Source organism: Martes martes, assembly GCF_963455335.1.
Source record: "Martes martes genome assembly, chromosome: X".
NCBI lineage: Eukaryota > Metazoa > Chordata > Mammalia > Carnivora > Mustelidae > Martes > Martes martes.
The window spans coordinates 78,936,892-78,955,382 of NC_137897.1; the positions used below are offsets into that span (position 1 = coordinate 78,936,892).

At 40.7% G+C, this 18,491-nt stretch overlaps 1 protein-coding gene across 2 annotated transcripts; it reads left to right on the plus strand.

Annotated features, from left to right (window-relative positions):
* The first annotated feature begins 14,562 nt into the window (after positions 1-14,562).
* Positions 14,563-16,638, plus strand: TCEAL1 (transcription elongation factor A like 1). Of its 2 annotated transcripts, none has more exons than XM_080795291.1 (3): positions 14,563-14,767; positions 15,199-15,273; positions 15,632-16,638. In XM_080795291.1, the coding sequence occupies exon 3, from the start codon at positions 15,644-15,646 to the stop codon at positions 16,121-16,123; it is 480 nt and encodes a 159-aa protein (XP_080651417.1). In that variant the 5' UTR covers positions 14,563-14,767; positions 15,199-15,273; positions 15,632-15,643; the 3' UTR covers positions 16,124-16,638. The 2 variants fall into 2 exon arrangements, with proteins under 2 accessions (XP_080651417.1, XP_080651418.1); XM_080795292.1 differs by having other exon boundaries at positions 14,660-14,767; positions 15,215-15,273.
* Positions 16,639-18,491: the final 1,853 nt, after the last annotated feature.

An 18,491-nucleotide genomic window follows, 5' to 3' on the forward strand; every position in this document is an offset into this window, starting at 1 on the left:
AAAGAAATAAAAAGGCATCCAGTTAGGAAATAAATAAGTAAAAGGATCTCTACTAGAAAGCAATATAATCTTACATAGAGCAAATCCTAAGGAATCCATTAAATATTAAATATATTAGCATAATACTGTGGCAGGATACAATATCAATATATAAAAGTTAATTGTATTTCTTCTTTTTAAAAAAGATTTTATTTATTCATTTGAGAAAGAGAAAGAGAGAGAAAGAGAGAGAACAAGCAGGGGGAGCAGCAGGCAGAGTGAGAGGGAGAAGCAGGCTCCCTGCTGAGCAGGGAGCCCGATGTGGGACTCAGTTGCAGGACCCTGGGATCATGACCTGGGCTGAAGGCAGCTGCTTAACGAACTGAGCCACCCAGTTGTCCCTGTATTTCTTTACATTGGAAATTAACAATCTGAAAGTGAACTTGAGAAAATAATTCCATTTACAGTGGCATCAAAAACAAAAACATTGCTAGTAATATATCAAACAAAAGAAATGTCAGATTTATAAATTGAAAACACAAAATATTATTTAAAAAAATATAAAGAAGGGGCACCTGGGTGACTCAGTAAGTTAATGTCCAACTCTTGATTTTGGCTCAGGTCATGATCTCAGGGTTGGTTCCATGCTCAGCAAGTAGTCTGCTCAGGATTCTCTCTCTTTCTCCCTCTGCCCCTCCCCTGTGTGCTCGCTCTCTCTCTCTCTCTCAAATAAATACATAAACCTTTAAAAATTTAAAAAAAATAAAGAAGACCTAAATAAAGGGAAATCCCATGTTCATGGATTGAAAGACAGTATTGTTCAGATGGCAATATTCTCTAATTGATCTACAGAATCAGTGCAATCCCTATCAAAATTCCATCTGGTATCTATGTAGAAAATGACAAAATAATTCCAAATTCATGGGACCTAGAACAGAAAAAATAATCTTAGAAAGAATAATATGAACTATCTCATACTTCCCAATTTCAAAACTTACTACAAAATAACAATAATCAAGACAGTGTGGTATGGGTATGAGGACAGATAATATAGATTAATGGAAAAGAACTGAGAGCCTAAGAGTAAACCCTCATATTTAAGCTCAATTGATTTTTGACAAATGTGTCAAGATAACTGAAGGGGAAAGAATAGTTTTGAAACTAAAGTGGTGGAACAATTGGATATCCACAAGCCACAGATTGAATTTAGACCACTACATCATAAGTATACCAAAATTAACTCAATCTGGGTCATAAGTATTAATATAAAAGCCAAAATTATAAAACCCTTAAAACACAGGAGAAAATCATCATGACCTTGGGTTTAATAATGCTTCCTTAGACATGACAACAAAAGTATGTGTGACAAAAGATAGGATATATTAGACATTATCAAAATGAAAAAGTTTTGAGCTTCCAATTACACCATTAAGAAAGTGAAGAGAAAACCCAAAGAATGAGAAAAAATACTTGCAAATCAATTTGATAAAGAACTAACTTCCAGAATATATAAAGAACTCTGGAAATTCAGCCATAAAAAGACAAATGACCTGATTTAAAAATGGGCAAGTTATTTGAATAGACATTTCTCCAAAGATAAACAGATAACCAATAGGCACATTTAAAAAAAGCTCAATATCATTAATCATTAGAGAAATGTGAATCAGAACCAAAAGGGGATAACAATTCACATACAATATGATAGCAAAATGAAAAGGATGGAAAATAAGCTTTAGAAAAGATAATGAGAAACTGGATCCCTTAAACATTGTTGATGGGAATGTAAAATGCTGCTCCCAATTTGGAAAATAGATTGGCAGTACTTCCAAATGTTAAACACAGATTTATCATATGACCCACCCATTCTACTCCTTGGTATATACCCAAGAGAAATAAAAAGATATGGCTACCTAAAACTTAAACACAGATGTTCATAGAAGCATTGTTTATAATAGCCAATAGAAAAATTGGAAAAACCCCAAATGTCTATCAATTGATGAGTAGATTAAACAATATGTGGTATCCCTGGGGCTAATAATACATTATATGTTAATTTAAAAAAAGAAAAAATGTGGTATATTATATAATAAAACATATTTAACAATAAAAGGAAGAAGTATAGGGATACCTGGGTGGCTCAGTCAGCTGAGTGTCTGCCTTTGGCTTGGGTGGTGAGCCTAGGGTCCTGGGATCGAGTCCTGCATCAGGCTCCTTGCTCTGTGGGGAACCTGCTTCTCCCTCTGCCTCTGCCACTCCCCCTGCCTGTGCATGTTCTCTCTCTGACAAATAAATAAATAAAATATATATATAAAAAAGAAGTATTGATACATGCTATGACATGGATAAACCTTGAAAACAATATGCTAAGTGAAAGAAGTCAGCCACAGAAGAACCTATATTGTATTATTCAATTTCTAAGAAATTGCCATATCAGCAAACCTATAGAGATGGAAAGTAAATTAGTGGTTTCTTGGGGCTGGCAGTAGGGTAGGGAAAGAAAATAATCGGTAGCGAATACCAGGTTTCTTTTTGGGATAATAAAAATGTTCTTTTTAAAAAGAATTTTATTCATTTATTTGACAAAGAGAGAGTGAGAGAGCACAAGCAGGGTGAGCCACAGAAGGAGAGAGAGAAACGGGCTCTCTGCCTGATGACAAAGACAACAGACGGCGAGGAGGACGACAACGATGCGGGGCTCAATCCCAGGACCCTGGGATCATGACCTGTGCTGAAGACAGATGCTTAACTGACCGAGCCTCCCAGTAGCCCCGGGATAATAAAAATGTTCTAAAATTAGATTAGGTGATGGATGCCCAACCCTATGGATATACTAAAAACCATTGATTTGTACACTTTACATGAGTGAATTATATAGCATATAAACTATATCTCAATAACACTGTTAATGAGAAATGATTATACAATAAAAATAACACTAATGTGGGGCGCCTGGGTGGCTCAGTGGGTTAAAGCCTCTGCCTTCGGCTCGGGTCATGATCCCAGAGTCCTGGGATCGAGCCCCGCATCGGGCTCTCTGCTCAGCGGGGAGCCTGCTTCCTCCTCTCTCTCTCTGCCTGCCTCTCTGCCTACTTGTAATCTCTGTCAAATAAATAAATAAATAAATCTTAAAAATAACACTAATGTACTATGTGTTTATACCATCTGTAGAAATAAAAATAACACAACAGAAAAAGGATGATGGGGGAAATACATGGTTGTAAACTTCTTCCATTAATCATGAAGTCATATAATATTATTTGAAGGTATATTTTGTGATAATATAAATTAAATAAAATAAATAACAGCAAACTCCAGAGCCATGGCTCAGTTTTTTATCTGGGGGGGAGAAGCACATTGTCAAACAGAGAACTTTACATTTCTTCTCAAAGGAAATGATTTCATTTGCAACAGCGTGTGGAGAAGATTGAGCCTCAAGGAGCTCTTGAAAACAGTAGAGCTTGTACTGTGTGGTATAATAAAAAATATATATTTGGTCTTGGTCTCCAGTTCCTGGCATAGAACTCCTAAAGCTCTTGGGGTTTCCTAAAGTATAGGACTGTCTTTTGTTATTCATAATGAGCCCCATTTGACCACATCTGAGTTTATACTGATGAGGTGACTCACAGGGTCACCATAGCTTCAGAATGGGGGCTGGTCACCAGAAAGACCAAACAAATTATTAAAAGGGGAACTTTCAGTCCCATTTCCCTTCTCCCAACCTCTCAGGAGAGAGAGGAGCTGGAGATTGAATTCAATTACCAATAACTGATGATTTAATCAATTGCACCTATGTAATGAAATATCCATAAACCTCCCTAAATGACAAGGATTGGGGAGCTTCCAGGTTGGTAAACACATTAATGTGCTGGGAAAGTGGTGTGCCTGGAGAAGGCATGGAAATCCTGCACCACTCCCTATCCCCCAATACCTTGCTCTATGTTTCTTTTCCACTTAGCTGTTTCAGAGTTGCATCCTTTAAAATAAACCAGCACCAGTAACTAAAGCACTTTATTTTTGGAAAAAAATTGAAAAGCATTTTCTTGAGTTCTGTGAGTTGTTCTAGTAAAGTACTAAAACTGAAGAGGGGGTCATGGGAACTTACAAATTTGTAGTTGGCTGGGCAGAAGCATGGGTAGCCCGGGCACCCCATTTGTGGCAAGTGTCTGAAGTGGGGTCAGTCTTGCAAAACTGAGCCCTTAAACTATAAGGTCTGCACTAACTAGTGAGTTGGTGCCAGAATTGGATTGAATTGCAGGAAAGCCAGCTGGTGTTGGAGAATCAGAGAACTGGTTGGTGTGGAAAAACATAATGCCTTTGGTGTCAGAAGTAGTGCCAGATAACACCACACATGGTGAAAAGCAATTGAGAGGACATTGGTAGATTCATTGGAGATAGAGACTAAACTGTAGGTCAGCTCATTCACCAGAGAAAATCTGCCAGAGAGAGCTAAGAGAAGACCTAGGAGCAGAACTAATCTCCGTCTGTAGAACAATTTATGCCTCAGGGCATTGTTGAAAACAATAGAGCAATCAGCACACAATTAGTGGTGTTTAACAGGCACGTGTGGTCAGGGAAATAGACATAGAGAGCCTTGCCAAAATGGTGTCATCCCAGGGTGACTGTGGGCATACCTAAAGCTGAGCCCACTGAGGAACAAGCTAGGGGTTTCACACTGTGTGTGGAACAGACATTATTTGTTTAGAGACCAGCTGAAGTATCTAAAATAATTAAATTATCTAAAATAATCCAGCTAGTCACTAAACAAACAGAAAAATAACAAAAACAAGCCCTTGGTGGGGAGGAACCAATACCCAGAGTTACTAAAATACATTATCTAAAATGTCCAGTCTCCAACAAAATACTATGAGATGTGCAAAGAAACAGAAAAGTATGCCCCATATTTCAGGAAAAAAAGCAGGCAACACAAACTGCCTATAAGAGTGACCAGACACCAGATTAAAAAAGACTTCATAGTAGCCACTGTAAATGTGATTCCAGAATTAAAGGAAACCATGACTGAAGAAGAAAGGAAGATATGATGACAATGTGAAATCAAATGCAGAATATCAATAAAGAGAAATTATTTTTAGGGTAGCTCATATGGTTGGGTGTCTGCCTTTGGCTCAGGCCCTGATCTTATTAGGGTCCTGGGATAGAGCCCTGCATCTCCCTCTCCCTCTGCCTGCTGCTCCCCTTGCTTGTGCTCGCGCGCTCTCTCTCTCCCCCTATCAAATAAACAAATAAAATCTTAAAAAGAGAGAGAGAAATTATTTTTTAAAAAAGAACAAATGGGGCACCTCGGAGGCTCAGTCAGTTGGGCAACTGCCTTCAGCTCGGGTCATGGTCTTGGGGTCTTGGGATCGAGCCCTGGTGTCAGGCTCCCTGCTCAGTGGGGAGCCTGCTTTTCCCTCTCCCTTTGTCCCTCCCCACTGTTCATGCACATTCTTTCTCTCAAATAAATAAATAAATAAAATCTTTGCCCAAAGAAAGATTAACATAGCAAAAGTTAGAAACATATACTTGCTTTCTTTTCTTCCCTCTGAGCCTTTAAAATATGTAAAATTACACAAAGTAATAATTATAACAGTGTATTGTTGAGTTTGCAAGAGGTATAGGTATATTATATATAACAATATATAATAATAAAATCAGTGGAATAGAGTTACATAGGAGTAATATTTCTGGATATCACTAGAATTAAATTAGTATGAATCTGAAGCTGAAACTGATAAGCTAATACATATATGGTAAGCAACTAGCGCAAACACTAAGGACATAACTAAAATATATAGCAAAAAAACCATTAATAAAACTAAAATGCAACATTAGAAAGCACTCACTTAATGCAAAAGAGGAATAAAGGGACAAAAAAGATATGTGAAATATAGATAACAAAAAGTAAAATGGGGGTGCCTGGGTGGCTCAGTGGGTTAAAGCCTCTACCTTTGGCTCAGGTCATGATCCCAGGGTCCTGGGATCAAGCCCCGCATCGGGCTCTCTGCTCGGCAGGGAGCCTGCTTCCTCCTCTCTCTCTGCCTGCCTCTCTGCCTACTTGTAATCTCTGTCTGTCAAATAAATAAATAATCTTTAAAAAAATTTAAAAAAAAAAGTAAAATGGCAGATCTAAATTCAACTCCTTAAGGGATAATAAAGTATGACTGGATTAAGCTATTCAAAAAAAGGCAGGGTTGTCAGACTGGATATAAAGAAACAAAACCTAATAATATGCTCTTTATAGGAGACACATTTTAGGACACATTTGTATTCAAAAATACAAATAGATTGAGAGTAAGAGGATAAAAATGATACACACACAGCAACCACAAGAAAATGGAGAGGCTATAGAAATAATCAGACAAAATAGACTTTAGACCTTTTTTTTAATAGAGATAAAAAATTTTATAGAGATAAAGAGAGACATTTAATAATAAAAGGGTCAATCCATTAGGAAGATATAACAGTCATAAATATATATGCACCTAACAGAGACTATCAAAATACATGAAGAAAAATTGACAAAAACGAAGGGAGAAATAGACAATTCAATGATAACAGTTGGAGACTTTCAACTTTTAATAATGGATAGGACAATAAGGCAGAAGATCAACAAGAAAATAGATTTGGGGCACCTAGTTGGCTCAGTTGGTAGAACATAAGATTCTTGATCTCAGGGTCATGCGTTTAAGCCACATTGGTTGTAGAGATTACTTAAAAAAAAAAAGAAAGAAAACAGAAGACTTGAACATTATAAACCAACTAGACCTAACTGACATCTATAGAATACTTCACCCACCAGCAAGAGGATATATATTCTTCTCAAGTGCATGTGGAACAACATACTCCAGAAGAGACCATATGTTAGGCACTAAAACAAACCACAATAAACTTGAAAGATTAGAAATAATACTAAGGGGGCGCCTGGGTGGCTCAGTGGGTTAAAGCCTCTGCCTTCGGCTCAGGTCATGATCCCACGGTCCTGGGATCCACATCAGGCTGGGGAGCCTGCTTCTTCCTCTCCTACTGCTGCTCTCACTGCTTGTGCTCTCTCTCTCTGTGTCAAATAAATAAATAAATAAAATCTTCTGAAAAGATAGATTGATGACCCAGGAAAAGAAAAAGAAAGAAAACTCAAATTACTAGAGTCAGAAATTAAAGAGAGGACATAACTACTGACTTTACAGAAATAAAAGGATTAAGAAGGAATACTATGAATAACTGTATGTCAGTACATTAGATAATTTAGATGACATGGACAAATTCCAAGAAGGACACAAACTATCAAGGCTGACTCCAGATGGAATAGCAAATATGAATACACCTATAATAAGAGAATGAATTAGTAAACAAAAAGCTACTGAGATGGAAAAATCTAGTTCCAGATGGCTTCAATGGTGAATTCTACCAAACATATAAAGATGAATGAGGGCTAATGCTTCACAAACTTTTCCAAAAAATAGAATACTTCCCCACTCATTCTATGAGGCCATTATTATCCTGTTATCAAAACCATACAAAGACACTACATGATGTATTTGAGCAAGGAAATGGTGAGCATGTTACTTCTATGACTGTAAACTGGCAGGAGAGGCTACCCTTTTGGTTCCATTCAGAATTTACTTCCAACGTAGAATGCATTCTAAGAAACACAAATGACCAAGAAACCCAATCACATCCTTTCTGACATGTATAACTTCCCTGTATTTGCCAACCACTTATACTGACTACAAAGAAGGAAAGGGAGGGGCGCCTGGTTGGCTAAGTCAGAAGAGCCTGTGACTCTTGATCTTGGGGTCATGAGTTCAAGCCCCACGTTGGGCGTAGAGATTACTTAAATTAAAAAGAAACTTTAAAAGAAGGAAAGAGAGACCACCTCACAGTTTTTCACCTTTCATTCCTTTTGTAGAATGTGCATATGTACACATATCAAGAAAAGAAAAAAGTTTATTTCTGTGCAGCATTTCCATTATTCTGGTAAGAAGTAAGTACAAGTGCATGTACAAGCTACAAAAGATGAATTGTGCAATTCTGGTGATTCTGCATATGAGTCACATGCTCTTGTGTTTACATTTAAAACTAGCATCAAAGGATACAACAATGAACTATAGAATTCATGCTAATAATATAAAATTTTATATAATAAATAAAAAGCACCATGTCAAGGTCAACATCCATGGTCATAAATCCTACTGATAGCATGCAGCCTGGGTATGATGTGATGAAATGGTACTTTATCTCTGTGATGTTCCTCCCAAAACCCATAATCCCAGTCTAATCAAGAGAAAAACACCAGCCAAATCCCATTAGATATTGTAAACATCAAAATCAGAGAAAGAATGAGAAACTGTCATAGCGAAGGGGAGCCTAAGGAGATACGACAACTAAAAAAACCACAGCATTCTGGATGGGGCCCAGGAGTACAAAAGGGGCATTAGGTAAAAAAACAAAGGACATTTTAATAAAGTATAAATTTCAACTAATGACAATATGTCAATATTGGTTCATTATTTATAACAAATGTACCATATTAATGTAAGCTTCTCCTGGGTGTGGAATATATTTGAATTCTCCATATCTTCTCAATTTCTCTGAGAATCTATAACCGTTCTAAAAAATGAAGTCTATTAAAAAAAAAAAAAAAGAAAAGTCAAAAGGGAGACCACAGAAGACAGACAAGCTTTATATTTTAGTCCCTTTAAAGGTACTTCCTCCCTTGCTCTTTGAACAAGGGGCCTTGCATTATCATTTTACAAAGGGCCTCACAAATTATGTAGCCTACCCTGCCTCTGCCCCAACCTCTGTCATCCAGACCTCAGACTGGGGTTGTCCTGGACCCTTCTGAGGGTGTCGGAGGCCAAGAGTCAGGCTGTGAGTGTGTATGTTGGAGACCAGGAGGGAAGGCCAGCATAGCACAAGTTCTGTGCTCTGACCTTGTCTAGATTCTGGGAAAAGCAGCAGCAGCAGCCACAGTCTAGAGAGGTCCCCCTCAGACCAAACGGTGTTCCTAAGAGAAGCCCTCCTCACCATGGCAGGCAGCCTGGAGCTGGAAGGGGCCTTGTTCATTGTTCTACCACAACCCCCTGCCCCGCCTTTTAGGGAGAAGGAGGAGGACAGGAACAGAGGCCTGAAGAGGGATAGAAGCCTCCTGGGCCTCCAGAGCCCTCCAGCAAGTAAGTGACAGCCTGGGTCCTGCCCAGCCCAGAGCCTGGTACTGCCTTCTTCTGGCCCAGGTTGGACCTGCCTTCCCAGTCCCTCAATGTTCCCCAGCAGCCTGAGTGGCTACCTCACCTTTCCTCAGAGCCCCTTCCTTGTTTCTCTGGGCATAAGGAAGGGGGAGGGAGAGAGAAAGTGTGTGTGTGTGTGTGTGTGTGTGAGAGAGAGAGAGTGTGTGTGTGTGTGTGTGTGTGTGTGTAGCCCTGGTCAGGATGAGGCCAGAAGCAGAAAAGAGAAGGTTCTTGTCACCGCATCTCCCACTTGGTTATTTCCCCTGGGACGAAAGTGGGGGAGAGCCTGAGAGCTACGGGCTGGACAGGGCCTGCTGCAATCCACAGCAGCTAGTCTTGAGACGAAAATGCTGCCATGGGTGTCATTAGGAAAGAATGCAGAGGCTGCAGCAGCAGGGGGAACCTCTGAGCTGGAGAGGGCATTCCTCCTGGACTCCAGGCAGACAGGCCCTGCAAACTGAAACCAGACCTCCATGGAATCTGTGCTCTAGAGAGGCTCAGATGGAGCGGGCTCTGTTTCTGCCACGAGGTGCAGCCTCACCAGAGATCAGGAATCGCTAAACCAGAAGCTCACCCTTGGCTTCCTCAGATCCCACAGAGAAAGACCAGGGCCCTGGAGACTGTTGCCATGGCAGCAGCTGCCAGGGGCTGACTGCCCTCCCCCTTGCCTGCAGCACTGCCCTGCCTGCCTTCGGATCCCTTCAGCTCCTGCTGTCTGAAAAGGCCTGTACTGTCCACCCTGGATACATGTAAACGGGCCCGGAGCCCACTGCCCAGGAGCAGTTTTACAAGGCGGTTAAAGGTTCCATCTCTTACATCATACTGCCAGGATTTCAATCCCATCTCGGCTACTATCATCTGTGTTTCCATCGGAGCAGTTTGTAACCTCCCAGAGCCTTCATTATCTCACCTTTAAAATGGCATTTCTTAGACTTAAAGCCTCCCTAGCAATTGTGAGCCAAGCAACACGTCCTCACAGGATCCTATGTCAGCAGTAAGTATTGAATCAAATCCATAAGAAGGGTTATTTCATAGCACCCACTGCAACCATAAACAAGTAGCAGACCACATTCCTTTGTAACAGATGGTTGTCACCATGGCAGAACCACCTTCACCTTATTTCCTGTTGAGAGCCCTTTCTCTCAAGGGAACCCCAAATCAGTTACTGTCAGGCAGAGACTTAGAGCCAACACAAATGTCTTCATTCTTCCTTTCATTCCTGGTTCTGGTTCTTTATACCTCCCTTGTCAGACCCCTATGTTTACCAAGTTCTCAACAAGGGTGAATTTATACTAGTTTGGGAGCTTTCAGGGGCAACTGTGTCTCCTACTCTCAGCAGCACTAGAAAGTAATCCCATCCTACAAGGTCACATTGAGAGATGAAAGGAGGGGAACTGGCCTGGCAGGGCACACCCCTGGCTGCCAAACCCCACAGGGGAAAGGAATTTTTTCACTTGTATTTAGAGCTCTTTGCTGAGATCTCCCCTAGATCTTTCCTGAGCTTGCTGAATTTATCATCCTATTTAGTACTAATGGCATGATTTAAATTAATATTCTGTAGCTAATGTATTGAATGATAGAATTTGGATTCAAAGACTAAGGGAGTGAACCTAACAATACAACATTTAGCCCAGAAAAACAGAAGTTTCTATACTTGGGTTAAAATTAAAATGATTGGGGCGCCTGGGTGGCTCAGTCATTAAACGTCTGCCTTTGGCTCAGGTCATGATCCGAGGGTTCTGGAATCCAGCCCCGCATTGGGCTCTCTGCTTGGCAGGAAGCTTGCTTCTCTCTCTCCCACTCCCCCTGCTTGTGTTCCCTCTCTTGCTGTGTCTCTCTCTGTCAAATAAATAAATAAAATCTTTTAAAAAAATAAAATTACAATGATTTATATATATGCACCCTTATTTTTTTTAACGTTTTATTTATTTATTTGTCAGAGAGAAAGAGACAGCACAAGCAGGTGGAGTGGCAAGCAGAGAGAGATCAGGCTCCTTGGAGCCTGATGCAAGGAGCCTGATGTGGGACTTGATCCCAGGACTCTGGGATCATGCCCTGAGCTGAAGGCAGACACTTAACTGACTGAACCACCCAGGCATCCTGCACCCTTATGTTTTTTTGCAGCATTATTCACAATGGCGAATTATGGAAGCAGCCCAAGTGTCCATCAATAGAAGAATGGATAAAGAAGATGTGGTATATATACACACAATGGAATATTACTCAGCCACGAAAAAGAATGAAATCTTGTCATATGCAATGACATGGATGGAGCTAGAGAGTATTATGCTAAGTGAAATAAGCCAGTCAAAGAAAGACAAATACCATATGATTTCATTCACATGCAGGATTTAAGAAACAAATGAACAAAGGTAAAAAAAAAAAAAAGAGATATACCAAAAAACACACTCTTAACTATAGAGAACAAACGAATGGTTACCAGAGGGGAGGGTTTGGGGGGATGGGTGAAATAGATGAAGGAGATTAAGAGTACATTTATCTTGATGAGCACCAAGTAATACATAGAATTGTTGAATCACTCTGTTGTACACCTGAAAGTAATTTAACACTGTATGTTAACTATACTGGAAATAAATTTTAAAAATTAAAACGATTTATGTAAGTGTATTAACAGGGATGTGTGAAAACAGATTTGGGGTGTCAGGTGATTGCAATTAAAGTGGATTTAACTGTGTGATATGGTGCCCACAAAATCTACTATGCATCTACAGATGTATTGTGGCTATTCTAGAATGAAGGTGTGATAAGATCACTCCATTCTACACTAGGCAAAACATGCAGTATTTTCAGAGGCATTTACAAATTCAGGAGCATGTAGGATGGTGAGAGACTTTGAAAAAGTGTATCATATCAGAAAGAACTGAAATAACTGGGGAGGTTAAGGCTAAATAAAAATAAGTCTTGGTGAGAATATAATTGTTTTTAAACTGAGGGTTTTGGAGGGGCCGGGGGTGGGGGTTTGGGTGAGCCTGGTGGTGGATATTAAGGAGGGCACATATTGCATGGAGCACTGGATATGAAGCATATACAATGAATCTTGGAACACTGAAAAAATAAAATAAAGTTTATAAAAAAGAATATGATTGCTTTTAAATGAGATAGCATACTACAAATGCTTAGCACAATACCTGGCATAAGTGCTCAATTAATGTTAATTTAAAAAACAATAATTTAAAATTTTTTAAAAATAAAAATAAATAATTCATAGCAGTATTAGCATGAGGCCATACTATTATTATTTTTTATTACTATTTCTATTAGTACAATTAATGCTTACAGAGTGCTCTCTATGTGCTACATACCTTTCCAAGTCCTTTACATATACAGACTTATTTACTCATTTTCCCAAACCCATGAGGTAGGTATTATTATGTCTCCATTTTGCAGATGATAAAGTTGAGTCACAGAAAGTTCAAGTAGATTGCCCAGTGTGCCTCACAGATGGGAAGGAGAAAGAACATTAATTCTGGCAGTGTTAGACTCTCAAGGGTAAAAGGCACTCTTGTTATTTCATTCTTGTTTTTTATCACTCCAGAGGGCCGAACCAACACCAATGTATGTAAACTACTGGGAGGCAGGTATCAGCTCAATAAAAGAAAAAAACTACTCTGAATGATTAAAACTGCATGAAATTTCACATCACAGGATGTAAGGGGAAAAAAGGGTAGAAGTGAAGAAATGAATAAAATGGGGGTCCTCTTGGAAAGAAACCATACAAATGATGAAGCCAACCTTTCATGAAAAGAGTAAAGAAGGCATTGTGAAACTTGGATTTTAAAAGATACACATCACTGGGGCGCCTGGGTGGCTCAGTGGGTTAAAGCCTCTGCCTTCGGCTCAGGTCATGATCTCAGGGTTCTGGGATCGAGCCCCACATCGGGCTCTCTGCTCAGAAGGGAGCCTGCTTCCCTTCCTCTCTCTCTGCCTGCCTCTCTGCCTCCTTGTGATCTCTGTCTGTAAAATAAATAAATAAAATCTTTTAAAAAAAAGATACACATCACTGAAAAATTTAAAAGTAAAACAGGCATGGAAAAGATACAAAAATGAATATTTATCTTCCTATCTCAACACAAAGTAAATTAGATGTTGGAGAAAAGTGACAAAAAGCTCCAAAAATAGGAAAATTTCCGTATGAACTTGTTTGGAAACTTACTAGACAGCCTGGGTTTGCAAAAGAAAATGATCCCAGGATCCTCACAGATTTGATATACACCAATCCTGAAAGTATAAAATACAGAGAGGAGAGGTATAGTTTGCTCTCTGGAAGAAAGGGCACCTGCATGAGAAAGTAGCATCCAGGCTGATCTGAGTAGATAAAATGCAGGCATGAGGTTGAAGATCATAAAACACCATTAGATACAAATATACATACTTGTAATGACAATTGAGTATGTTAATATGATTTTAATCCTACTACTCAGTGTGTGGTCAACAGAATTATTGGATAGTTGGATATGAATATCTTCTGTGCTGAATCTTTTGGGTACTGCAGTCCCAGGACCCAGATATTTGCTGATTTAATGAATTAATATACACTTTCTTGACCAGCAACACCAAGAGGTGGCTGGTTAAGGATTTAGAATCCCAGAAAAATCTCTTTACACACACATGCACACACACACATAATAGTATATATAGGGTTGCCTTGCTGGCTCAGTCAGTGGAGCATGTGACTCTTGATTTGGGGTCATTAAGTTCAAGCCCCATGTGTGGTGTGTTTACTTAAAAATTTTTAAAAATCGTATACATATATATACAAATATAATAATGCCACACTCTCCACCAAAAATACTCCCATTACAGATAATACATTTTTAGACTATTTGCACTTACATAGACAAATCTGTATTTTGATTTGTGAAAATCAAAGTATTCATGTTTTTAATTTACATACTTTACAAACAACTCTTTCTAGAGTTCTAGAACTGAATGATTACTAATTTAGACTGGAGCCTCTATTTGTAATACAGGTTTGGGGGCTCAAATAAATCTTCCAGTCATGGAAAATTGAAAGCTTATCTTCCATAAAAGTAACAAGAGATATAAATCATGTTGATAGAGCCTAAACGGCCATGATGGAGTTAGGGATGTGGATTAAAGCTGGGAAAGTTGACATATGGTATTGATTCATTAAGGAAAAACAGTCAAATTTCAGTGGAGGATCTGGACTGTAGCGGAAATAATGGGCCTTGTTGGCTGAAAACGGGAGAATAGGGAGAGAGGTGATATCAGGGTAAGCAGCAGAGAAGAAGAGTCAGTAACTCAAAGACTGGATGCTGACCGTCTCTGGTAACCAGGAAAAGGCAAATATAAACAAACAGGGTGAGTGACGATGGCTGATGTGTTGCGCGTTAGGAAACACTGTCCGGCTGCAGCACGGCCGCCCGCGGTCAGAGTGGTAACTGGGGATCTGAGCTCGGCGGTGACGCGCGGCCCTCACGTGACCAGGAGCCTATGTCTGCCCAAGTCCCGCTCTCCTGGTCCTTTTTGCCTGTCCAGACACCGTCTGCCTCCTGCCCTTCGGTCGAGGGGAAGAGCAGAAGGAAGTAAGTCCCCCTGGTCTTCTTAAATCGGTATGAGTGTCGGTGCTGCCCAGTAACCTCTGGGATCGGGATGGCAGAGAGTATCAGGCCTTTCCCTAGACCCAGCCCCGCCCCCCCTGCGCCCACATTTTGGTGCAGAAAATGGTGGTCTTGGGGTGAGGTGGGGAAATGAGTGGGGGCCCCTAGGGAACACAGACACTTAGAGTTTCTAAGTAATCCTTCTCTTCCACTTGCCGCCCGAAAAGAAATGACGAGCACTGCAGGGTGCAGGGTGGTGGGGCACAGAGGACGAAGCTTGAGGTGGGGCGTGGGGGAGGGGAAGCAGAGGGGGCTGGCGTGGGGGCGGCGGCTAGTGCCCAGGAAAGGGACGTGTGTGTCAGTCCTTCCCTCCTCCCCACTCCCCGCCCCCTACCCTGTCCTGCGTCTGTCTGCAGGTCTGCAATTCTGCAGGTCACAGCGGAGCGCCTCGAGGAGAGGACGCCTAGAGCAAACCACCAGGAGAGGTCCAGGTCGGCGCCAAGATGGGCAGTGGCGCGGGATGGGGTGCGTGGGAGGACGCTGATGGGAACAGAGTCGGTAGCACCACCGACCCGCCCCGCCCCTGCCACTGCGGGAGAGGCCTGTGGCAAGGCCTGCTGGGAAAATGGTGGGCTTTCGGGAAGGAGGGGCGAGGGACGCTGCGAGGGGTGGGACACGGCGGGGGTCCCTGGCGCCGGAGAGCCCCTCGACAAGTGTAGGTTGAGGAACCTGCGCCCCGACACAGGAGAAGGCAGGTTTGGGAACGCGGGGCTGGGGTTTTGATTCAGCTACCAAGTGTGTTGACTCGACTCTGCTTTGCTTGTCTCCTATGAATAACTGTATTTAAAGACCATCCTGAACATGGAAAAATCCTGCAAAGAAAATGAAGAACAGCCACAGAGCGCACCCAAGACGGATGAGGAGCAGCCTCCAGTGGAGCACTCTCCCGAAAAGCAGTCTCCAGAGGAACCATCTTCCGAGGAGCAGTCCTCGGAGGAGGAGTTCTTTCCCGAGGAGCTCCTTCCCGAGCTCCTTCCCGAGATGCTCGTGTCCGAGGAGCGCCCTCCTCAGGAGCGCCTTTCTAGAAGGGACCTTTTTGAGGAGCGCCCTCCCATGGAGCAGCCTCCTTGTGGAGTGGGGAAACATAAGCTAGAAGAAGGAAGCTTTAAAGAGAGGCTGGCTCGCTCTCGCCCACAATTTAGAGGGGACATACACGGCAGAAATCTAAGCAATGAGGAGATGATAAAGGTAGCAGAGGAGATGGAAGAAATGAAAAGAGTGCGCAACAAATTGATGGTTATGCATTGGAAGGCGAGACGGAACCGCCCTTATCCTATTTAATGTGTTCGGCCATTAATTGTTTTGCCTGATACAAGTATTGCCACCTGAACGTTGCATTTTCTCTATGCCTTTCCCCATCTCAATTATAACTTTTCGCGTGGCTTTATTCTAGGTGTTTCACTTAACTGGCATAAAATTGGGTTTTCCGCACCCGCAAGCTGCAAGTTTCACTTTTTCAATCATGAGTCTCATCCATTTGCATGAAAAGATGTACATTATATATTGTGAAGTGAAATTTTTGAAAAGTATATGTTGTATCCCATTTTGTAAAAAGAATGTATATTTATATATTAATATGCAAAGAAAAAACAAAGTATATCTTAAATGGCTTAACAGTGGCTATCTGTGCGGTAATAGGGGTTTTAGTTTGTTTTTCATTTTTGCTTCATCGGAACTTCTTTCAAGACAAACATATTTTACTTTTGTTGAAAAAAAATATAATGGGAAAAATTTCTAAAATTGTCATTCAGCTTATAAAGTCAATGTGGCACTTAATAAATTCTTGTCAGAACTTTAAAGAAAAGTAAATCCCATGTTTGTTTGTTCTTAAGTAGGCTCCATGCTGGGCATGGAGCCCAGTGAGGGCTTGAACTCACAACACTGAGATCAAGAGCCAGAGGCTTAACAGACTGAGACACCCAGTTGCCCCAATCCCACGTTTCTTTTAAATCTCAGGCAGAAGAACAAACCAGGTACCTCTATTTCACAGTCATTCTTTTCCCATTTAAAGAGGAATAATGCTTGACTTATAAGGCAGCTGTGGAGCCAAATGAAATGAAGATCCTAGAGCTGCCTGGTTTTCCCCCACCTGCGCATGCAGGACCCCCAACCCCTATAGATACCCTTCAAATACAGGGGATAGAACCCAAAAGGAGGTTTCACTTACACTCAACAAATAATTCCTGTGAGATTCCAGGTGAGTGCCACATTCTCCTTCTGCCCTGCTATTCTCTTCCCTTGGATACTGTCGTATCTGCTGCGCAGAGCTGCCTCTTCTCGTGGGTCCTGCTCCTTCCATGCCCTGTCCCCCCCACCCGCAGCTAAGGTGCCTGGGTTGCTGATTGCTCTGGAGTCCTTTCTAGGCCAAATGTGAACCTACAGATAAATGGAAAATGTTCCTCCTTCAGCTTTTATATTATACTTATCCAGATGCATGTCATCCCAGTCCTGCTTAAACCTCAAAGTCTTAAAGAATTCTTAACAAAATAGTCCCCTTCCCCACCCCCGTCGAAAGTCTCATCTTTTCTTCACTGGATTCAAACATGAATTCACTGAGATACGGGTTAGGAGACAAATTTGTGCCAGCCATAATGCTGTGTATTCTGAATTGAAACCTCCCTCCCAAAATATTCTCCAAGAATGACTATGGTTTTAGGTGCCTAACATTTGCCCTAGGGTGAATTCTCTCCCAAGGGTTTTCTGGGAGACTTGCCTTAACCAATTCAGCTGACTTGCTCAGCTTGTATAAGTTAAAGAGGAAAGTAAGACTTAGGTTAAAGCTAGGGCATTTCCCTTCTACCCCACCGCACATCATCAAGAAAGAAGCATTCAAAAGTACTTTGTAAGTCATTAATGTACTGTATATGTATATACATATACATCTGTATGCATGTATCAGATATTATGATTTCTCAAACTACCCTTATAACACCTAAGATTTTGTTTTATTGCTGCTATTAATTCTAGAAACATGGATAGTGGTTAGTAATTTTTTTTAATTGTGACCCATTCATGAACCCTGAGTTTCTGTTTAATTGACTGTGTAGCTTCATTGTGTTTACTTCTCTAGAAAGTATGATTTGCAATTCTAGAAGGATCACTTAGGGGAAGAATTGTTACCCCAAATTCAACATTGAAATTATTTATATATCTTAAATATCAGCATTTCTCTTATTAAAAAAATACAGGGACCTGGGCTCTATCCCAGACCCACTAAATTTCATTTTCTGTCAATTAGCACACAATTTAGAAATCCACTTCCATATGCAATATACTCCTGGTTTTAGTAAAAATAAATTATGACACAAATAGAATAAAATGGAGATGATTTTATCAGAATTTAAAAGGGTGCAAGGTTTGGGGCACCTGGCTGCCTCCTGATCATGGGGGTTGTGAATTCAAGCTCTACACTGGGTGTAGGGTTTACTTAAAAAAGAGCAAAAGTTTTGTCCAAGCATATTTTTAAGAAACTAAAAACCACCTCATCAGTTTTACTACATAAAATTTAGATTGCTTGCTGCAAAGCAAGACCATACAGAGAATAAAAACCTGAGGACAATAAAATAGCAAGATATATTTTTCACAACTGGCATTAAGTAATGTCTTGCATTCCTTCCTTATAAGAAGTAAAATGGATCTGAAATAAATT

What these genes read in the sequence shown, in the direction of transcription:
- TCEAL1 (XM_080795291.1), top strand. Translation starts at nt 15,644, where the DNA reads ATGGAAAAATCCTGCAAAGAAAATGAAGAACAGCCACAGAGCGCACCC.